Genomic DNA, 23,800 nt, shown 5'->3' with positions numbered 1-23,800 from the left:
TTTGCTCCTACCATGTTGAATAGTTCATCTGCAGGTTTTCTGTTTGGTTTGAGAATTAGTAATTTATCTCATTACTAGATGGGATTATTCTATATGGATCTAGCATGGTCTTCGGCATATATCAACACACCTAATCCAAACTTGATTTCAAAATATTGACAATCAACACGGCAATTTAACTTGACCACCACTGTTGTATTTATATGTGTTATTGATAAATTTTATCTGACAAAACATATGTATTCTTTATTTCCTCATTTTGCTGAAAGAAAACTGGTGTAAAATATGCATAGAAAAATGTATTAAAAACAATTATTATCTTACCGCACTGATGCATTGAATATTTATTTGTTTATGGGCTGTGCTATTTCTTCTTGACAGATAAAACAAAGATGTTAGATCTACATGCAGGATCATCACCATCGTCGTCGTCATCATCATCATCACCATAATCACCACCATCATGTTGTCTGCAAGCACAGATCAAAATTTGACTCTTAAAAAAATTATACCTTCCTACAGGTAAAACTACGTTCCAGACTCTGTCTGTAATTTGGTAGATGCAGCCACAATACATAATGAATCTAGTCTCACTACATCAGACTCTGCATTGTAAACTATGTGAATTGTGAGAAAAAAGTCTGTGCTTACAGACTAATCATCGTCGTCGTCATTATCATCATCATCAACAAGAACAATATTGTTGGTATCATCAACGGCAGGAAAATATCAAAATAGTCATCATCACTATCATCATCATCATCATCATCACCATCATCACCATCACCATCATCATGATCAACTACAAAATCATCGTCATCAACAGCAGTAGAAAAGACATTAACATCGTTGCCACCATCATTACCATTACTCTAATCCTCATCATTCCCCGCCTCCTTCTCCTCCTCATCATCATCGCTGTCGCATGATAATCATTATCATCATCATTATCATCACCACCACCACAATCAACAAAAACAACACAAAAGACAACGAATAATATACACTACGTGAATAAAAATAATTTCCTTTTTTTTTTAAACTTAGTGTTCTCTAAATTGACCAAATGAATTACGAAATTATAATCCCGACAAAAAATTAATATTATGTGTAATGCCATTGATTAAAAAAGACACAGACATGAAAAGGCAAAATATTATAGATTATATCATTACTCAGAGCATTATTTAATTATTTTTACTATGTCGGAGTTTAGAGCAATTAAGCTCTGTTAGTATCTAAAATAATATCTTCAGATCACGAAACATGTTATAACTAAGTGAGTTGCGTGTAAGCGGCCTTATCAGCCTTTCTCTGTTTAGCGATGACGTATACGGGGTCGCGAATGATAACCAAGATGGTTTTGATGACGAAAAAGACGAAGACGAGTGCAAAGAGTGTCGATCCGATGACCGCTTGAGGACTGGTTGGATCACGAACGTTAGCGACAAGGATTCCGCCCAAATTCCACATAACTGTCGGGTAGACGATAAGAATGTATCGGAAGTATCGATCGTAAACGAAACAGTCCAGGAAGAAATAAGTGATAAGTTGGGTAGCGAGGACCGCATAACAAATGTAGGTTGTAGTGTCCCTATAATAAACACACCAAAAATATATTCATAAAACGAGCATTTAGCAATGTAAAAAATGACTTGAAAAATATTATGTGGTAGCCTTATCCCATGGCCCTGGGAAGCGGGGGTGCTAAAATTTTCCTTTGGGGTGCGGTGTATATTCCTCCATAGGCAGGTCCCCCGGTATTCTGGAACATGTTTAAGAAATGAAAAAGATTACCAAAATGACCCTCATTTTGTAGTGAAACCCTCTTTTTTTTTTTTTTTTGCTTTTCATATTTGTTGGAGACCAAGTTCACCTTAATGTTGTAGTAACCCCCTCCTTTTTTTTTGCCTTTCAGATTTTTCTCGGGGCTAATTTGACTTCCATTTTGTAGTGAAAACTTTTTTTTTCTTTTCAAGTTTACATCGGCACCCCCACAAATAAAATCGTTCCCAGGGCCATGCCTTATCCCTACATGAATATCATTCAATTGTTTTATGTCACCATGGTTACTCCTTCTTTAATATTGTTAAATACTCCATGTACATTCTACTTACTCGTCTATTCCAAACGTATATATTAGAATAATGGCGAACTGGACTCTTGTTGCTTCTGTAATATAAGTAGCATATATAGCAAGTCCATTCTGTATCAAAATACGGTTGGCCCACAAATCGAATCTGGAATGAATCACAGAAAAAAGATAATGAGACCATGCTCCATCGTCATTGAAAATATTGACCATAACATGCCAGTCTTATTTTTGGGGCCCTATTTCAGACCCTAGAACATCAAATGTCAGTCTTTCTCAAGATTTACATTTCCCAGAACTAATGAGGGTCTGATATATTTTGCCAAGTTTCAGGCCCAGTGCTGACTGGCAACCATGATTTTTAACGGATGATAATTATGATAATGATGATTCTGAAAATGATTATGATAACGTACATAATTATAATATTAATGATACTGATAATAATAACAATATCATCACCATCATCATTATCATCATCAATATTATTATTATTAATTTTAATTATCATTGTTGTTGTTATTGTTACAAAAATAAACAAATCCAAATGACAATAAAGATTATGTGGCAACGGCAGGAGTAAAAACAAAGAACTCTTACATTCCATATTCCTTGAAGACAAAGAGATATTGATAAACCCTGGTCGTTGCTATGGATATTGCTACGTAGAGCGTCGTTGCCATTCCAGACAAGGTCGCTAAGCCCAGAAAAAAGGCCCTTCTATCGATGGCAAATAACCATGTCACACTGAGTGTAAGATTCAGCCATACTGCAATGAGAAACTCGGGACTGGTTGTAGGAGGGTTAAGATATACAGGACCCTTATCATTGGTCCTGAAGAGAGTTGTGATGACGTAGATCAACCAAGCACCAAACCAGGGGTATATCAGACCCCAGATTGAGAAGGTGTAACCGGCCGGAGTTATGGGAGTCGGGACGTTGTTAGAGAGGTTGAAAATTGAGTTTCGAAAAAATCCTGTGATCATAAATTTACATGACAAGACCAATAATTTCACTGTAAATTTTAACATATGCCACATCGCAAGATATAAATGGCTTTATATATTTCTGATTCAACTTATAAATCATAAAAATAAAAAAGGTAGATATAAACATAATAATACATTTTAAATGGGAACAGCCACTTTCGATTGACATGATTGAGGCATGAATAATTTAATACATAAATGTCGCAAGTCTTACGACAACATAATAATGTCAAAATTTGTGTGAATACAATACTAAACTTTAACATTTTTCTACATTCCTTGGACACGACTTATTTCAATTTTTCCTCTGGTTGTCTCGATCTTTTGAAAGTCATCAAGGAAAAATCTATATCAAAATGACACCGAAGAAACATGGCATGGTAAAGTTTAAGTTTAAAATGATAAAATCAAAGAGGAAGAAAAAGAGGTGGATAGAAAAAAGATCATGAACTCGAGAGGTTTGGTCGTGGAACTATCATATACCCACAATCATTTTCAGTGAGACCAAGTGACATAACAATGAGGGCGTCTTGGCCCCCAAATGAATGAATGAATGAATAGATGATAAATACATGAATAAATACACTGGCGCAACACACGACTCTTTGGTTGTATAGTTGATTACCTAATGAATACTCGGAATCTGGACCAACACCAGCTTGAAAGGTGAAGAAGATACTTAAGATGAATGCAGTAGTTACTAGGAGGGTCAACGGAGGCACCACATCCATCTTACTCGATATGTTAAAACCTGGAGGAAGGGGAATCGAATGAGAAGGGGGTGGAGAGGATGAGGGAATGGAAAGGAGGAGGGAAGGTTGAGGAGAAAGGTCTGGATAAGGAGAAAATAATATGGAAAGAAAGGTAGAAAAATAGAGGTATGTTAAGTGAAAAAGATTTAATCGAATAAGTGAGGAGAAAGAGGGATTGGTAGCAAAATTATAAAAAGGAGATGGAGAAGATTGCGGAGAAGGAAATGTGAAAGATAAATGGTGAAGGTATGAAAGGGAGGATAACAAAGGGGAATTGAGGAAAAAAGGTTTCGACTGTGAGAAATGTGGAAAGAATATGAGATTGGTTGGCAAAAGAAGTTGGGGAAGAAAATAGAGAGAAGGAGGGATGTGATGAGGGGAAGATGAGTAGGAAGAGGAGGATAATGGAAAGGTTTTCATCAGGAGAAGGGTGAAAAAAGAGGAAAAGGAAAATCGATCATCCAAAAATCCAAAAATATAAATGATAAATATCCGTACGTGTGTCGGTATGTGTCGGTACTGCCTAAATTAGTGAGCTACTAGTCTGCATTGCAAGGTAACTTATTTCAAAATAGGCTTTGTCAGGTGAAAAATGGTGACTGGTTAAATGATCAGTGATGATGTAGTTCAAGAAATATAACCCGTTTGAAGATGAATTTTCAGATTAGAAAAACAATAATGATTACTCACGCCAAATATGCACCAGAACTACCCCACAACGTTGTCAGGTATAGGCACAGGTTACCACAAACGCTACAAAAGATCGGAGGAAAACTAATTTGTTTCGCCGCGCTCTAATACTGTAAAAGGTAATATCGTCTGAGTTTGAAGATTAACTTTGGGTTAATTCTTTTATCTAATTAAGCTGGGTGTTTAAGATAAAAATACTGTTGAATACAAAGACAGAATTAAGATTAATTACTTTAAAACAATCCATGCTTTTAATGCAGTGACACAGAGTAACCCGTCTAATTCCAAGTACTTTTATTTCGATGGGGTCATATATAAATTGGAATCGAAGATGAGGTCTGACTATAATAGTACTATTTTGCTATCACATTGTCGTTATTTTTGTTTTGTTTCATACACTCTTTTTATTAATTTCCCCTTCCATAGGGGTCAAGATGAACTTATTAAATATTGCATATAAAAATTGTGGAGAACAAAATAGTGAATTAATGATTCTTGACGTTAAATCACCTTAAATTAATATATAAATATTCCAAACATTCAAACATTTATCGTTTTGCTTCAAGGACCATACATTACTGATTATCATGATAAAAACAATTTAGTTCACTTTTATTGCTCATAAAAAGGTGTGCCAATTCATTGCCATTGCACCAAGAACAGTTTTTCTTGTAGTTTAATTGGAATTCCCTCAAGTTGAGAGTAGGATGTTTTACAGGTGAAATGCACCCAGCGTAATTTTAAATATAGAGAGAAAAACCACACAAATATAATCAAGACAATGCCTAACATTTCCCCTTTTTTAGATTTGCAAATTAAAGAGTTTGTAATCGAATGATTTAATTTTTAATAATGGTGCTTACAAAAGCGAATCATTGACATATTTTATATTTCATATTTATAAGGATTAGAATCCCACCAGGTGCAAATTTCATTGGGCAAGCACTTATCCACGTTTATCACTCTCCACCCAGGTGTTAAATGAGTACCCGTGTGCATCGTTAAACGGTTGCCTGGTCAGGATACTCCCCAGGGAGTGGATATGGCGCATTTTATGTGTGGAACAGTAATGGATCCTATGACCGGGAAAATAATAATTGCAGTGTAAAACGCTTAGAACCAGTAATATGAGGCGCTATGTATAAGTGTAACTATTATCATAAATAATATCACACGTGTGTTACGTCATCGCCTCTCTAATTTTACATACCGACCATGATTTGCATGTCACTGTTTTGTAAAATTACCCGAAATTTTAAGATGTCATTGCTATATCCGGCATTTTAATTACATTTGCAGTAATAAAAAAAACATTTATTTGAATAAAAAGAGAAAAATCAAACAAGCATACCATAAAAGTTTCATCATAATTTGATGTAAAATTAGAAAATTTATCACTATTTAAAGTTTCGCTTAATTTCACAAAAGTTATATTCATATTATGGTCATTAGAAAAATTAGGAGACTGATGACATCACCCACTCACTATTACTTTTGCATTTGATTATATCAAACATTATCTCCTTATTGTCATGCGAAATAAAAAAAAAACATTCCACCCTGAGCATAATGAATTATCATTGGTTTAACAATTTGTGGTTCAGTCAAGTTGGTCCTAATTGTCAAATGTATGAAAATTGAAATATTTTATGATTCAAATAATAAAAAAGAAAGAAAAAGTGAGTGAGGGACATCATCGACTTTCTCATTTGAATATCACTCACTTGTCCATTTAACTGTTTTGTGGAAAAATTAGCAAAACCTTTTTTATTTTACATCTGACTTTGATGAAATTTTTCAGCATTATGGTTTATGATTTTGTTGTTGATTCTTATCAACATTTTTTCTTGAGTGGACTTGAACTTTAAGTTCGTTTGATGTCCAAATAAACTTTTGTTGGGGTTGATATTGCCTTTAGAGAAAACAAAAATATTCAAATGAACTAATACTGAGATTCTTATATTCTTTTTTTTTTCATTTTTGAATGATGATTATCATGGTTGTTGAGAGTGAACTCATGTAATGCTGCATAGTGCTCTCAGAATGATGGTATTCAGGTGTTAAATTATGCATGGGTCGAGAATAGATAGATATAACGGGGAAAATACTGTCATTATTCATTATTTTTCTCATTAAAAAAATTACCATCCTTGTTTTTCACCAGTTTAGCATACATAGATATATTTTCTAATTACTATCAATGTTATTGTATCACATTGTAACTTGATTTGCTATATCTGTATAGAGACATTACTTGAAGAAAAGAAAAAAAAACGTGCAAGAATTCCTGAATGGGAAATTAATTTTCATGCTTTTTATTCTTGACGAAGAATAAATTCCACTCGAATGTCACGTAATCAATACAAGCGATTTTTCTTTTTATTACAGCAATTGGTTACTTTTTACCATGTGGTACTGACATCTGCTGAATAATTTGATCATTTTTAAGGACAGTAACTTGTCATTTAAAAAGAGAGATAATTGTTATGTTTAAATAAACCTAGGTAAATGATTATTTGAATTTTGATTTGATATCACATGAATTCTATATTGTTTATTTTCTTCTCCAATTGATTTTTATCTCAAGTGATTTTATAGCCTATAACCATTTGCATACGGATGGTAGTTTTCATAAAGCCACTCTCTCCTATTCATCTTGCCTATTTGTCCTCTTATTACAAAATTGACTTTTTCAAGTCAACTTTCCAACTTTATCTCGTCGTTTTCTCGTATCACTCTAAGAAATCATGCCCTACATGTAAATTTAATATGATAAGGAAATTTAAATCCAAGTTGCTCGAATGTAATATCAACTCAGATGATGTCACTCATGCGTAAATCTTATTTTAACTCTGAAAGAAAAAAATGGTATAATCAAAATTGTCATTGTTTTTAAAAACACTAATTTATATTTTAAGAAGGGTAAATACCGGTGATAACAGATATAAAATAAAGAAGTCCAGATTTATTTTCTTTAAACTTAGTCTTTTCTAAATTCTCAAAATAAAGTAAAAAATTATCATTTCCTGGAGCAAAATACATCAGTAATTTATATTGCCGTAAATGAAATAATAAAACAGGTTGCCTCACAGATCTCTTCATAAAATGAATGAACATGCCAGGAAAAATATATCTATATTAAAAAGAAAGAAACAAACGTCAAAACAATTCTTAGAAGTACAATCATTAGTAACAATTTGTTTGGTATCCCAAAGTACTAGTGAGAGACCATTGGTAAATGAAATACATTCTAAAAAATATTGGGTAAAATGCTCCATGAGGGTAATTATGTGTCCAACCACCATTAGGCATTTCTTTGGGGAGTTTTATTTATCCAGTGTGATGAAAATGTTGCCCATTCTAAAGTAACTGCTGCTTATTTATTAACCTTACTGGACAATATGCTTGCCCGAATTGGGTAAAATACTGCTCAAGATTGGTTGGACACATAATTACCCTCGTGCTGGTTAAAATTTTACCCAATATTTTTTACAGTGTACAGTAATGAACACTATTTGAAAGGTATCTAAAATAATATTTACAAACCATAAAAGTGCTATATATTCACAGGGAAAGTGATTATCAAACCTAGCCATTATCATTATTTCAAGATAATCTGAAATCTAAATCAAAATGTAATAACTTCATTGGCAGATATCATTAACAAAAATTATGTTATTATTATCCTATATAATGGGGCATTAACAATACTATCATTATCCTTTTTCAATTTTTTCACTTTCACTAAACACTAAACCAGTTGCGTGTAAGCGGCTTTATCAGCCTTTCTCTGTTTTGCAATGACGTATACGGGGTCGCGAACGATGACCAAGATGGTTTTGATGACAAAGAAGACGAAGACGAGGGCAAAAAGTGTCGACCCGATAACAGCCTGTGGACTGGTGGGATCACGAACGTTAGCGACAAGGATTCCTCCCAACGACCACATCGCCGCTGGGTAGACGATGAGAATATATCGAAAGTATCGATCGTAAACAAAACAGTCCAGGAGGAAATAAGTGATGAGTTGGGCAGCGAGGACCGCAAAACAAATGTAGGTCGTAGTTTCCCTGTAATGGCACAAAAGAATGGAAAATTAATATCCATGTATGTCATGAACTATTGATAACTCAAAGAACATACACTGGCGTACAGATGGGGGCTTGGGGCTCTTGCCCCCCCCCCCAAAAAAAAAAAAATTTTTGCTGACCAAGATTTAAAAAAAGGAGAACAGGAAAGAGAGAGGATGAAATATGATATTATTTTATGAATATCATTTCAAAATCTTTTACATAATTGGATTTTGTAATAAGTCGCTCGCAACTTGTTTTTAAAATAAATTTTACGCGATACGCCATATCTAGCCCCCTCAAATTTTTGGCTCATAACGCCACTGAGAACATTATGTAGAATCCTCGTCGCTACATGAAGATCGTTCAATTGTTCCTTTGTACAAAATATTCTGCTCGTTCGTAATTTCAATGTAGAATTCACTTGTAGAAGACACTCTTTCCCTAAACATGTCAAATTAAGTCTTTATAATTCACAATTTATGTTTTAGGATTTGAAAAATGGTGCGTAGAGTGATAATAATTTATTGAAGCAAAGAAAGGGTACAGTCACTAGCGTACCTACCTGACGAGTCACAACCAATGCAAAAGACGTATCTTTGCCCCACCTGACGGGCTTGAAAAACCTTTTTTGCCCCCCCTGACGAGCTCGAAGACCTTTATTGCCCCCCTGACGAGCTTGAAGACCTTTTTTTTTTTTTTTTTTTTTTTTTGCTTGTCAATTTTTTTTCTGGTACGGAATCCTTTATTTGTGTGATCGAAGACCTTTTTTTTTTTTTTTTTTTTTTTTTTTTTTTTTTTGCTTGTCATTTTTTTTCTGGTACGGAATCCTTTATTTGTGTGATCGAAGACCTTTTTTTTTTTTTTTTTTTTGCTTGTCAATTTTTTTCTGGTACGGAATCCTTTATTTGAAATCCTTTATTTGAAAATTAAAAGGAAAAATGGAGGTTTCAGGATAAACCTGCACCGAGCTAGTATAGGCCCCTAACTATAAATATCGGTACCTTTTCTAACACAGGTAAGTGACAAAGTAAAGTCTAATATTTGATGTTAAAGAAAAGCTGTCAGGGACCGTTTATTAAAAAGTTAATGTAAAACATTATCGTGATCATAATACTCATATTTGCTTAAATGAATTGAATTATGTACAATCCGAAAAGAGATTGGCAGGAATAACCATTCTCTTGGTTACACTCTAAAAAAATATTGGGTAAAAGTGCTCCATGTGGGTAATTATGTGTCCAACCAACACTGGGCATTTCTTTTGGGCATTTTTATCTATCCAATGTGATGAAAATTTTGCCAATTCTTAAGTAATTGCTGCTTATTTTTTTAACTTAATACTGGACTACCCTAAATTGGTTGGACACATGATTACCCCCGTGGTGGTAAAAATTTTATCCCATATTTTTTGACAGTGTAATATGTGCCCGACTGAGAAAAATCGTCAAAATCGAGAAAATGTTGTTGGTAAAATGTACCAGGAACTGGGTTGATTTTGACCAATTTAATCAGTCGGACAAATTTGACCAACCTTTTTAAGGTGTCAATAATTCAGTAAAGTAAACACTCCGGCATTTTTAAAAGTATAGGCCTACCTCTTCTTTCAATTCTAATGTCATCATAATGCAATTTTTATTAACATAAAATAAACATCAAATGTATTGTTCACTAATTAAACTGCAATTAAAGAAGACCATGTTTTTTAACAGGATAAAGTATCTCACAAAAGTGCGTGTGTACTCACTCGTCTAGTCCAAGCCTGTAGAGCAGAACAATAGAAAGCTGTACTTTAGTTGCGACCGTCGTCCAAGTAGCGTATAAGGCAAGTCCATTCTGTATGAGAACACGGTTGGCCCACAGATCGAATCTAAAATCAATCAAATTGAGACCCCAAAAAAGATGACAATATGACCATTTATTTACAGTAAATGAGAGCATTTGTGGTATATAGATTTCACAATTAAAGACTGTCGGCTTATTGACAGGAATTATAATAATAACAATGTAAAGCGCTTAGAGACACAAAGTATAAGCGCTATATAAGTGTAACTATATAATTATCATTATCTGTATCATCATCATCATCATTATTATTATTATATCATTGAGGAGGAGAGGAAAATGTGTTAGTTTAATCGGCTAACAGCTTATGATAAAACAGAATTGGTCTATTAATGGAGCCTTGTGTCACACCAGGAGTAGCGTACTAATCCTATCCGATTTTACTCTTTATCAGAGTTACCAATCTGAGATGAAATAAAACAAGCCCAACGTGCTGTTTGCCTCAAATTCCACATTGTACTTGTTGAATATATAATGATTAACATTGTCAATGTTTGGCGGAAACAGTCCCCAAAAATTACAAAAATTGCTTGGACTGGGCTAAAGCTTTTGCCAAATTGGAAAAAACAGGGAAAACTTTTGTTTTACATGGACATTGTGAGAAAGCCATATTGAAATTCAGGAATGTTATAACTGTGCGCTTTGTGGGTAAACATGGTAAATAGGAGCTCCACCACATTTTACGTTCAGGCACTGAAAATTGAAATGGGTTTTCAATGCTCTGAAGATCACCACTCTTGTGGAGAGGAGTCATGGAAGCTAAGGCCTCCAAAACCTGGGTACCGAACTAAGCTTCATGTTTAGATTGAAACAATTTGTTAGGATTGGAGTGATAGCCGTATCAGCAATTTGTTTTTAAACAAAGATTCCGTCAGGGCGAATGTGCTTATTAATTTTCAATGTCATAACCGTCACTCTGACTAGTCAATCTTTATAGAGTTGAGAGGGGTCATTCCCAACTGGGACATACAAGATTATAAAATCATAATTCCCCGCTTCTTACTAGTATGGTGTGGAAATATTCTATACAAGGTGATGATTGCAAGCCTCAGTAATAATAATTAGAAAAAATTAAACCCAACAGAAACAATTACTACAAGCAAACAAACTAACAAAACCCCAAAATAACCAATGAAAGATGATTAGAGGAAACATAATCAAAGGAAACTTACACTCCATATTCTTTGAAAACAAAAAGATAATCATAAACCCTGCTTATATGTATGGAGATCGCTATGTAGAGCGTTGTTGTTATGCCAGCCAGGGCTGCAAAACTAAGGTAAAAAGTGGTCCTGTCGAATGCGAATAACCAGGTAACATTTAGGGTAAGATTCAGCCATACTGCAATGAGAAACTCAGGACTGGTTGTAGGAGGGTTAAGATATACAGGACCCTTATCATTGGTCCTGAAGAGAGTTGTGATGACATAGATCACCCAAGCGCCAAACCAGGAGTAGATCAGACCCCAGATTGCGAAGGTGTAACCGGCCGGGGTGACGGGCGTCGGGTAGAAGTTGGACAGGTTCCCGATCGAGTTTCGAAAAATTCCTATTTGTAATAAAAATATAATGAAAAGGGAAAATTCTTTCATCAACATGATAAAGAATGTAGAATCTTTAGAAAATAAGGTGTTTTATTAAAGGAACAAAATGGGTCACATTTTATTTTTTAAAGGCTTAATAATCATTATTAGATAGACCACTGGGTCGTATGGTCTAGTGCATAGAGCATTGGACTCATGATCATAAGGTTGTGAATTCGATTACTCGCTCGGTATTGCCTCCTCTTTGATGAGAGTAGTTTTTTCGTCACCCACTATACCTGATTAACTTTACCAGTCATCTTAAAAAAAAATGATATTGAATTTGATGGCAACATGTTAAACCGATGACTACGAGATGGTTTCTAGTAATAAAATCAAATTTTGACAGAAATCTTTTTTTTAGGAAAATGTGGAAAAAGAATAATGAAAAGAGGGATCTGGTCGTGGAACTAACATGTCTCAGAACGTGTCTTACTTGTAGCAAGTAGGTTGCAGCAATTATTATCATACATATTAAATCAATATTAAATTTCCATGTCTACATTCTTGGACGACAAAGTTAGAATAATTTTGATTTCATGTAATAAAATAAAAACATGGCAAAATAATAAGTTGGGGGATGATATCATCAGCTCGTTCATTGCATATTCATCAAGATCGAAATGTTTTACCGAAGAAATGCAAAACTCGAAAATGTAATAACTTTGTTATTCCTTGTCCGATTTTGTAATGAAATCTTCTATGCTCTGTTTGTCTGATTTTGAATATGTTCAAATTATATCATATCCAGCCTCTACCCATTTAAGTTCTTCCCAGTCCCTCCTAAAACACCCTTGCATAGCCTCTGACTTATATTATTGTAAAGCTCCTTACCTAATGATAAGTCGGAATTTGGGCCAATACCGGCTTGAAAGTTGAAGAAGAGAGTTAAAAGGAATCCAATAAGTACTAGGACGGTCAACTGTGGTACGACATCCATCTTACTCGATATGTTATTACCTGGAGGAAAAGGAAAGGAGATAAATTTAAAATAGTGGCTGATTCATGCATGATAACGCTGATGATGATGTTCAAGAAAAAATTTCTTATTTGAAGACGATTTTTTATTATTTATATATATTTCAAAAATCTACATCAATATACTCACGCTATAACATGCACCAGAACTATTCCACAGCTTTATCAGAGGTAGGCAAAGGTATTTACTGCAGACGCTGCAAAGACGGTAGAAAAACTAACTTGTTTCAAATTATGCTTCGATCTCCTTCTGTACAAGGTAGTGCCTTAACTCCGAGTTAATTCCTTTATCTTAAGCTTGGTGCTTAGCCGCGATTAAACATGGAGTTGTATCTACAAAATTAAAGAATTAAGTCTGATTGCTTGACAATAACTTATGTGTATCAATGACTCAGAAGAAACCATCGAAAACAACATACTATAAGAGAAGTACAGAGATCGGGAAAGCAAGAAGTATACAGGGAGAGCAGTCATATTTTATATAAATGTTTAATATTTGCTTAATTGCACTTTTTGTTGGTTGATGCTGTTGTTTTTGTTAGAATTACTTTCAAACTTTCCACAAGACAATGAATAAATCTTTGAGATACTACATCCTATAAAAGAAAGGAAAGAGAGATTTTTAACAAAAATATTTGAAAGCGCAGGCAATTATCACCTTTATAATGACCTTGAAGCACAAAGTTCCAAAGACACTTTGATTCGGATTCAAGGACCACTGTAGTTTGCATATCATGTTCTAAAAGAATAGCTAGTTGGTCGGTAACCTTCTCGGGACACGAATATGCTCGGCTAATGAAAATATATAAAAAAACTCTTTATTGAAATGTGTGTTTAATGAAATATATAATCAATATGTTCTTTAAAAAAAAGGCTCTTAACTAGAAAAATACATTCCAATGAACAAGTGCTCATAATTCTTATTATTTATTCATTTTCTGATTTATCTTATTTCTGAACTGACATTTGTTCTCTATGCAAGGTGAACTTTCCAAAATAGTGTTCAGAACAATGATATTTAGTGATGAGTGGTTCTGCAATGCTATAATTTACATGCAAAAAGCATTAGACTGACAAAAAAAAGAAGTATCGAATTTAATATTTCTGTCCCAAAATGTGACTTTTCGGATTCCTTTTTAACAACCAGTATATTACATCCATGCGTATTTGTTAATTTTTTTGCTTCCGACGAAGATTCTGCTAGGATCGAAAGCTTAGGCCCCTTTTGACTTTCTAATTTACTCCATTGGCTCTCTTTTATTAGATAAGCAGTTTTCAGCAGCTTCTTTTTGCCATCAATTTTTTTTTAGTATTAAATTCATACTTAGTGTGATATATAATGATAATAATAAAAATTAATCCTCCTAAATCGGAAGAGAAAGTTCTTATACTTCTGAAGTTTACTTCGAAGTTTATTTTCGTATTTACAAGTAGGCATACGTAATCAATAAAAATTAAAAAAAACAATAATAATAGACGGGGGCTTTGATACAGAATTTAACTCCGAACCAAAGCTGGATTGTAAATTTTTATTTTACCCGACGAACGGCAGTTCATTTAATTTCACAAGTCCATAAAATTTAATTCAATGACTAGGTGCAAGGCTAACGTTTTGCAAATCGTTATGAAACTAATTTATTAAAGACATTTATTTTAATGAAATAATTATTCGCCGTTACATCCAGTACTGTGGTATAGATCGGCGGGATAAGAAGGACCAAAGTTCATCTTATAGCGATTGAGGTGTAAAAAAGGGAAATTGGAGGACTTACCTAAGAAAAATAAAGGTATGGATATGCACAGAAAAGAAACGTAGTTTAATGAGAGAGAGAGGGGGAGGGGGAGAGAAAGTGTAGGATGAGATTGGGGGTGGGGCACGTATTCACCTAGACATGGGACAATCACGTTGCGAGGGGGAGCGGGGTCCGGAAACATTGTTGTTTGGTCTTCGCCCTCTTTCATCATTCTCGATCAGTCGATCACTTGAGAGTAAATGATTAGCCACGTTTGTCGACAGTCACGTGCGGTCATTGTCTATTAGCAAACAAAGGATCAAGAATATTAGTTCTCGATATACTGTTCATGCACCAAGTCAAAGATTAACGGCATTGTAATCCTGTTGTCTGCCCCGAGTCAATCAATAAACAGGTAAGATTTTTTTCAGCTCTTGACTGGTACCATCACCATAGTAATCATCACCTTTTGCACACGAAATACAGTAGTTGTTTGTTCTGTATACAGTGAGTCCCATCCGGGGTCCTAAAAAATTTAACTGAAATGTGAAATTCAGACAAATTTGTTTTCTAAACTCGATTGTTGTCCCTGATTACAATAGCAGTGAACTATGTGCCGCATCGTACCATGCTCTATGGCTAACTTTGTTTAATATATTGCACGATAGGCAGCAAATTCATATAGATACGTCAACTTGAACTCATGGCTGCCATAACTTGGGATTTCTAAAGAAGAACAAAACCACTTTCAAAGGGTTATTTGCCTATCCAAATATTTTATGGGGGCGGTTATTCCCCATGATTGACACCTCTGTCTCCAGGAAAGAAATAATGAAAGCGCGAAGCGCGAGCTGAAATTTGAAATACACTGAAATAAAAATTGACATTTTTAGGACTATTACCGAAATTTATTAAAATGGTACGTATCTCACTAAATGGGTTCGAATCCCAGCCATGGCGTAATTTCCTTCGGCAAGAAACTGATCCACAATGTGCTGCACTCAACCCAGGTGAGGTAAATGGGTACCGGTAGGAAGTAATTCCTTAAAAAGCTGTGTGCGCTATGAACGCCTAGCTTAGCCGGGTAATATAGGAGCGCCTTGAGCACCTAACAAGGTGGATATGTGCGCAATATAAATACCCTATATTATTATTATTATTATTAAATGAAAAATGTGAGAACGAAACCCGAGCTGAAGTTTTTTGGATACATTAACTTGAAAACGGAAAATTTTGTAATCGTGAACATGGAACGAATCTCCAGAACATTAAACATTAGAATAATAAATAATGTGTGCGCCAAGCGCGAACTCAAATTTATATTTAACCTGAAAAATAAAAATTAGGTACATTTTGTAGCCGTAAACATGTCTCATTCAGCAAATAAGGTGCGGCAGCTGAAATTTGTGCTATATTGACTTGAAAAGTGATATTTGAAGCACAATTTATAATCGTTAACATAAAACATATCCCCGGGACGTAATTCGTAAAATAATTGATGCAAGTCCGAATCGCGAGCTGAATATTTTGATATATTGACCCGAAAATTGAATATTTTTCAGGAGTATTTTGATAACAATTATGAACATGTTTTGTATTTCACTAACGGTTGTTTTACAATCTGTGTATATATACAAGGCTTTCTCTTCATCATTAAAAAGAAATATAAAAAGATGCAAATCTAAGATGGCGAGCTATTGACACTGTTAGAGCAACATTTCAAGGAAACAACTTTGAAATACAAGCGCTCTTCTAGAAATATGACCGTGTCTGGCATAATAAGCCAACATTACTGTCTCATTTCGTCTTTTTGTAGCAAGTTTGAGCCCACACATCTTTATCAGAGTTTATCATTGAAATGCGATTTAATGAAAACTGCAGAAGTACAGATAATTCCTGGGGGGGGGGGGATGTTAACAAAAAATGGGCTGCTAATTCTCTCCAGAAGTATTGTCTCTGAATCGGTATCTTAACGCATAATTACATATTACTTGATTTGATAATAAATGTCTAAAAGAACACATGTTTATCCACCCATTTCGAAGACAATTAATGTTCTATTTTGTCCTCTCCGAAACTTTTTTTTTACAGAAAACTGTAATGGAAGATTAAAACCATCCCAGCTACTATTTCACACCATCCGCACATCAAAGCATGATACCCTTTGTACATAGAGCAATATATCTTGCTCGCAATTTAACGGTACTCAATTATCAGTAACCATCATTTTGACACTATGGAAATGTTGTGCCTTACCAAAAAATAATTGGATGAAATCATGCCTCGCAAATTTAAAAAAAATGTCGTTCACTCTAAAAAAAATATTTGGTAAAAATGCTCCATGATGGTAATTATGTGTCCAACCAACATCAGGCATTTCTTTTGGGCTTTTTTATTTATCCGGTGTGATGAAAATCTTGCCAATTCTAAAGTAATTGCTGCTTATTTTTTAAACCTTATTGGACAATATGCTTCCCGCATTGGTAAACTTCTGCCCCAAATTGGTTGGACACATAATTACCCTCGTTTTGGTTAAATTTTTACCCAATAATTTTTTACAGTGTTGATTTGTTCCAGTGAGACAGGTGCGTATACCCCTATATAAGAACAACAGTAGTACTGCTTTAATTATGGCAAATTTGTTAATTTTCGATAATGATAAATCTACTCGGTTCGCCCATTATAACACAGTAAGTCATCCATCAGAAGTTGCTTTCTATTAATCGTTTTCCCCTCTTTCGTTCTCTTTTTTTGTATAGGACCTTGACTTTTCTTTCTCCTTTTGTAACGAGCTGAGTTCAAGATGGAATCCGTGGTGGTAGCATCGGTTTGCACCCTCATTCTCTTCCTGTTTCTTCAGTTTGTCACCTTTCAGGCATCTATTGGACCTGAGAGTCCGTTGTCAATTGGTAAAGATTCGTTCAATGTTTTCAAAGCGTTTCTGTCTAATCATAATTCCGCCCAATCGATTTTTCTCAGTTGTATAAATAAATGTTTTTCGAAACGTAAACGCGAAACGTTGAAAAAAGAGGCGTTTTGAAAAGCAATTTACCAACGACGTTAGTTTAGAACGCAACTGAAAACTTAATCAGGGCTTTAAGTTTCCAGGACGGGGCCTTTCCCGAGAGCATTAAATACTATAATAGAAGTTAATTACTATACACATACAAGTAATGAATAAAGTGCTAATTTCCCGCATGCAATCTTGGCAATCAAGGTAGACTAGATTTGTGTTGCCTCGTCACCTCTATCGAATTTGTCTCAAAATTCAACAGGCAGAGAGAAGTATTACATCGTTGCTGCAGCAACAGAGCCTAAGAGAATAGACTGAACGCATACCAAAATCAGCAATATCCTCTTTTTACAGCGTTACAGTTGATCAAATCGAACACAACTACGGAAAGCAACAGGCGTAATCATGGTAATATTCAAGGTGTATACACTGACTTTTGTAAGCAATCAGAAGCACGTTGGTTGGCCAAAGCAACGGTAATTATTGTGAAGTTATTGCTTCCAAAGAGATAAATCCATATGCTTATAGACAGAGTTATGGCGATGCATGCTTGCCTAGCTCAGACTGGTTGGGCGAATCAGACTGGACAATCAGGGAAATCATGTGAAGTAAAGGCAACCATCATACTTTCGTGTTGTTGATTAACCTAAGCAAATAAGAATGTGTTTCGATATTTCCCCCTTTATCTTCACCACTAAGGATGGTTCAAGAGCACTCATGAGGTAATCTCGAGCAAGTACCCCACCCCGGTCACCCCCGCCGGGTACACCTTCAGCATATGGGGTCTCATCTACCTCTGGAACTTTGCCTGGATCATCTACATCCTGACGACCTTATGTCGATCAAACAGCCGTGGACCAGTCTACCTCAACCCACCTGCGACAACGGTCATGTTCCTCAACAGCTACATGATCAACAATGTTGCCAACATCCTGTGGCTATTCTTGTGGGATCGGGAGTACCTAACTAGATCTACGTTAGCTCTCTTTCTGATCGCACTAACCATCTACGTAGGGTTGTACATCAGCCTCACCAATGTCTACCAGTATCTGACCGACTTCAAAGACTATGCAGAGTAGGTTTGCTGTATCTTATAAACCATAAATGATGCGGTTCGATAGTCTCTGAGAATAACCTCAGAGTAACTTTAAACTTAACTTCATGTTTTTTATGTTTTATTTTAGTGAACGTGAAGAAGATTGGTTTCAATAATCGTAAAAGACACAAAAAGATTGCCAAAATAACTTATGATCTACAGTACTAACAGAGGGTAATGGGGTTGGGGAAAGTGACAAACCACGAATTTCATAACAGGAAGGACCAAAGGAAAAACCCCTGTTCATTTTGTTTGGCAATTTTCAAAAAGCAATGCATGTTCTACAACTTGCAAAAAATGATGTAATAGTCGCCAACAAAATTGACAATAGAAAATAAATGACTGACTATCACTACTAAAATGTTTATTTATTATTTTTTTGTTCAAACAAAACAAAAAGAGGAAAACTGTGCCACCTTGCGGTAAAAATAAGAAAAGCAGATTAGTAGGAGTTGAGGTACCAACCGAAATGTCACAATTTGACAAATGAATTAAAACGATAAAAGTTAGCAACCGAAATGTATGGAAAACGTATTATACCTAATACAATGGAAAAGTAACGAAATGAGTACTAAAAAAAATAATGAAGCACTTATAGATTCTAAAGTAAACGCCTTTATTGAAAACGACAAAAATAAATATGAAACAGAAAATATTAAAGAGGGCACTATTAACTTTAAGACTAATCAACTTTAATTTTACAAGTCCATAAAATTTAATTCAATGACTAGGTGCAAGGCTAACGTTTTGCAAATCGTTATGAAACTAATTTATTAAAGACATTTATTTTAATGAATAATTATTCGCCGTTACATCCATTACTGTGGTATAGATCGGCGGGATAAGAAGGACCAAAGTTCATCTTATAGCGATTGATGTGTAAAAAGGGGAAATTGGAGGACTTACCTAAGAAAAATAAAGGTATGGATATGCACAGAAAAGAAACGTAGTTTAATGAGAGAGAGAGAGGGGGAGGGGGAGAGAAAGTGTAGGATGAGATTGAGGGTGGGGCACGTATTCACCTAGACATGGGACAATCACGTTGCGGGGGGGGGGGGGAGTGGGGTCCGGAAACATTGTCGTTTGGTCTTCGCCCTCTTTCATCATTCTCGATCAGTCGATCACTTGAGAGTAAATGATTAGCCACGTTTGTCGACAGTTTACCCAGTTGTATTTTCGGACGGAAATTTCAATGATTAGCATGCAATATTTCATAAATTGTTTGGAAGTAAATTTAAGATAATAAAACAAGTCACAAACATTCACGATTATTTGTGATATTTAATGCATATATTATGAGATAATCAGAGCGAAAGACAACGTTTTCATCTGCTTAAGTGTCCCGAGTCTCTGGACATTGGAACTCCCCTCCTACTCTTTCCTTTCCATGATTACAATAAACCACAAATTTATTTCCGATATATAAATATATTCTTATTTCATTTTCAATTATTTTAATAATTTCATTTTTGGTGGTTAGATCTGATCTTTGGGCCTATAGAGTCTTGGTGCATAACGGCCTAGCTATCTATGCTACCTGGGCTACAGCTGCAGCCCTCATCAATCTATCAGTAGCACTCATATACGAAGCCATGCTACCAAGGTAATTACAATCTTTAACATTTCTTTTCAGAGGCGTATCCAGGGGTGGGGGATGGGGGTAAGGGTGCCCGTGTGCAATTTCAAGGGGCGTATAACAGGGCAATTGACCGTATATATGTTTTTAAGTTTTTTTTTATGAACAGAAACTTAAGATGCAACAAGGGACATTTGGACTGGGTACATTTCCAGCACTAGACAAGGTGTCAGATTTTGAAAAGGCCCAGATTTTCTCCTCCCGGATGCCCCCCCCCCCAAAAAAAAAGAAGATATTCCACTGCTACATTATATCAACATTCTTACTTGGGTGTGGTCGAACGTTGGGCTATAATCAATGCCATTTGAATTGTCTTTTTTTTTTTTACATGGAGCATTGTTTTGCTATGATCGGCTCATTGGGGGAAAATTTGCCGTGGAATGTGTAATCTTTATATAAAGAAATGTGTTTGCAAGCATCTTTCAAGAGGCGAAAATTCGCTAATACAATTTCATACCTTGCAAATCAAAGTTTCTGCAACAGATTAAAAAAAAATTAATCCTTATTTCATCTATTGTAATAGCTGTTCATTTACTTCATCGATATATTCTTCCTAATATAGCGATGTCGCCACCTACATCACCCTGACCACTCTTGCCGTTATCGTCATCGTCTACTTTGTCTTTGAGTTGTTTGTCTTCGATGCCTACACTCGATACGTCTTCATGGTGTATCCGACCTTGATCTGGGCATTGGCTGGTATCATGGTCGCTAACGATGATGACACTAACAGTCCAGTGTTTGTCTACAGCGCCATTCTCGTCTCAGTCTGTTTCATCTTCTTCATCGTCAAGACCGTTCTTATGATCATCCGCAGTCCTGTCTACCTGATCGTCAAGATGACCAGAGTCAATTCGACCACGTATAAGCATATAATGTAGAAAAAGTGCCGACAGAGTACTTGTTGACCTTTTTTCCCTTTTTATATTCTCTATTTTCTATACTGCTTTTCATCCTCCTTTATCCTCCTCCTCCTTCTTTCCTTCTTCTTCTTCCTCTTCTTTTTCCCTTTTCTTCTTCTTCTTCTTTCTTCTTCTTCTACTTCTACTTTCGTTATAGATCAAACGCAACCCTAGTTCCACTGTTCTAACTATTCGTTTAATTTCAGGAATTTTTTATTTTTCCAAGAAATGTTTAGGGTATTGCATAATTCATTATTTCAGGAAATGTGATGATTTTGGGAATGCTTAGTGCTTTATGAAATACACAAGGATTATTTTTAGAAGATTTTCGTTGAATTTCCTTGATTATCAAGCAGATTATAAAACTTTCTTCACGCTCGCTTCACTCTATTTTAACTGTCAAAATAATGTCCACTTTTATGTCACATTATAGATATTAATATACCACAATAATCTGTAATTTTACTTATAAAAAAAAAAAGGAATATTTCATGAAATCATTCTAATAAAATTACACAATTACAAAATTAATGCTCATATTATTGCAGCATAGAAAACCCACTTAAAGTACATGAATGACCTTATAATCCGATTTAACCACATATAAATATCAAGAGATGAAATGCTTAAATTTCTGAATATCAAAGCAACCAATGTACAAGTAATTTGTTAACAAATTTTCGGCATTACTCCTATTTGTTTCAGATCAGTATGCTCGATCTGTAAATGAAAATCATAAGATCAGTATGCTCGATCTGTAATGAAAATCATAAGATCATAAGTCAGAAAAAATTGGAACCAGTGGGATTCGAACCTGCCATCTACTGCTTTCCGGGCAGCGACTCAACCACCAGGCTATTCTGGTTCACGGCTAAGCCACGATGAACTGGAATTCAAATACCCTCGATCCTCTTCTTTCTGACTCATTAATATTCAAATACCGTCCGCCGTGGACAATAGATAGTAAATTAAGAGGCTTTTATAGGAGGAAATTATAATTTGTTAACAAATTTTCGGCATTACTCCTATTTGTTTCAGATCAGTATGCTCGATCTGTAAATGAAAATCATAAGATCAGTATGCTCGATCTGTAATGAAAATCATAAGATCATAAGTCAGAAAAAATTGGAACCAGTGGGATTCGAACCTGCCATCTACTGCTTTCCGGGCAGCGACTCAACCACCAGGCTATTCTGGTTCACGGCTAAGCCACGATGAACTGGAATTCAAATACCCTCGATCCTCTTCTTTCTGACTCATTAATATTCAAATACCGTCCGCCGTGGACAATAGATAGTAAATTAAGAGGCTTTTATAGGAGGAAATTATAATTTGTTAACAAATTTTCGGCATTACTCCTATTTGTTTCAGATCAGTATGCTCGATCTGTAAATGAAAATCATAAGATCAGTATGCTCGATCTGTAATGAAAATCATAAGATCATAAGTCAGAAAAAATTGGAACCAGTGGGATTCGAACCTGCCATCTACTGCTTTCCGGGCAGCGACTCAACCACCAGGCTATTCTGGTTCACGGCTAAGCCACGATGAACTGGAATTCAAATACCCTCGATCCTCTTCTTTCTGACTCATTAATATTCAAATACCGTCCGCCGTGGACAATAGATAGTAAATTAAGAGGCTTTTATAGGAGGAAATTATAATTTGTTAACAAATTTTCGGCATTACTCCTATTTGTTTCAGATCAGTATGCTCGATCTGTAAATGAAAATCATAAGATCAGTATGCTCGATCTGTAATGAAAATCATAAGATCATAAGTCAGAAAAAATTGGAACCAGTGGGATTCGAACCTGCCATCTACTGCTTTCCGGGCAGCGACTCAACCACCAGGCTATTCTGGTTCACGGCTAAGCCACGATGAACTGGAATTCAAATACTGGAATTCAATGTACAAGTAATTATATAAACGTGATGGTGATACTGAGATTAATGAATAAAATGTGCATTAATTTCGAATTGTACATTTTTTTTCAAGAGGTTTTCTTTCGACTTTCATTTTGTCCTTTCATAAAGATTCATACCCACTAACAAAAACAAAGATGATATATATAGAGTGAGTTAGTGAGTGTGTGGGTGTGTATAGGTGTGTGGGTGTGTATAGGCGTGTGTGCGTGGGGGCATGCGTCTGAATGTGTGGAGGTGCCGTGGCCGAGTAGTCTAAGGCGCCTGGCTATACATAAAAAGTCCGGGGTTCGATCCCCGGCCGCGGCACCTATGCCTGTGAGCAAGGCATTAAATGTGCAATGCTCTTTTATCCTGCTTTCAAATAAATCGAAATGCTATAGGCATTTAAAAAATAAAAATAAAATAAAAATAAAGAAGTGTGTGAGAGAGAGGGATAGAGAGGGAAAGAGAGACAGTGAAGGGCATATAAGGAGTTTCATTTATTTTAACTCATT

The 23,800-nt window shown here is 35.2% G+C and overlaps 3 protein-coding genes across 9 annotated transcripts; 1 reads left to right on the top strand and 2 right to left on the bottom strand.

Moving 5' to 3' along the window:
• Nucleotides 1–174: 174 nt before the first annotated feature.
• LOC135155680 (uncharacterized) lies at nt 175–4,654 on the bottom strand. 3 transcript variants are annotated; one of them, XM_064105583.1, is made up of 5 exons: nt 4,524–4,647; nt 3,707–3,832; nt 2,693–3,068; nt 2,118–2,240; nt 175–1,594 (listed from the first exon to the last, which is right to left on the bottom strand). In XM_064105583.1, the coding sequence occupies exons 2-5, from the start codon at nt 3,810–3,812 to the stop codon at nt 1,276–1,278; spliced, it is 924 nt and encodes a 307-aa protein (XP_063961653.1). In that variant the 5' UTR covers nt 3,813–3,832; nt 4,524–4,647; the 3' UTR covers nt 175–1,275. The 3 variants fall into 3 exon arrangements, with proteins under 3 accessions (XP_063961653.1, XP_063961654.1, XP_063961655.1); XM_064105584.1 differs by having other exon boundaries at nt 1,005–1,594; nt 3,707–3,913; nt 4,524–4,644; XM_064105585.1 differs by having other exon boundaries at nt 1,017–1,594; nt 3,707–4,127; nt 4,524–4,654.
• Nucleotides 4,655–7,413: 2,759 nt separating this feature from the next.
• Nucleotides 7,414–13,392, bottom strand: LOC135155679 (uncharacterized). Of its 4 annotated transcripts, none has more exons than XR_010294861.1 (6): nt 13,129–13,391; nt 12,855–12,980; nt 11,611–11,986; nt 10,341–10,463; nt 7,998–8,593; nt 7,414–7,813 (listed from the first exon to the last, which is right to left on the bottom strand). XR_010294861.1 is itself a non-coding variant. In XM_064105582.1 (5 exons), the coding sequence occupies exons 2-5, from the start codon at nt 12,958–12,960 to the stop codon at nt 8,275–8,277; spliced, it is 924 nt and encodes a 307-aa protein (XP_063961652.1). In that variant the 5' UTR covers nt 12,961–12,980; nt 13,129–13,392; the 3' UTR covers nt 7,414–8,274. The 4 variants fall into 4 exon arrangements, 1 of the variants encoding a protein (XP_063961652.1); XR_010294863.1 differs by having other exon boundaries at nt 8,062–8,593; nt 13,129–13,291; XR_010294862.1 differs by having other exon boundaries at nt 8,010–8,593; nt 13,129–13,259.
• A 1,292-nt stretch (nt 13,393–14,684) lies between these two features.
• LOC135155678 (uncharacterized) lies at nt 14,685–23,361 on the top strand. 2 transcript variants are annotated; one of them, XM_064105581.1, is made up of 5 exons: nt 14,685–14,785; nt 17,491–17,640; nt 18,444–18,819; nt 20,321–20,443; nt 21,039–23,361. In XM_064105581.1, the coding sequence occupies exons 2-5, from the start codon at nt 17,535–17,537 to the stop codon at nt 21,355–21,357; spliced, it is 924 nt and encodes a 307-aa protein (XP_063961651.1). In that variant the 5' UTR covers nt 14,685–14,785; nt 17,491–17,534; the 3' UTR covers nt 21,358–23,361. The 2 variants fall into 2 exon arrangements, with proteins under 2 accessions (XP_063961651.1, XP_063961650.1); XM_064105580.1 differs by lacking the exon at nt 14,685–14,785 and adding an exon at nt 14,962–15,146.
• Nucleotides 23,362–23,800: the final 439 nt, after the last annotated feature.

The sequence above is a fragment of the Lytechinus pictus genome, chromosome 10 (genome assembly GCF_037042905.1).
Source record: "Lytechinus pictus isolate F3 Inbred chromosome 10, Lp3.0, whole genome shotgun sequence".
Lineage (NCBI taxonomy): Eukaryota > Metazoa > Echinodermata > Echinoidea > Temnopleuroida > Toxopneustidae > Lytechinus > Lytechinus pictus.
This window is presented reverse-complemented; position numbering and strand designations above follow the sequence as displayed.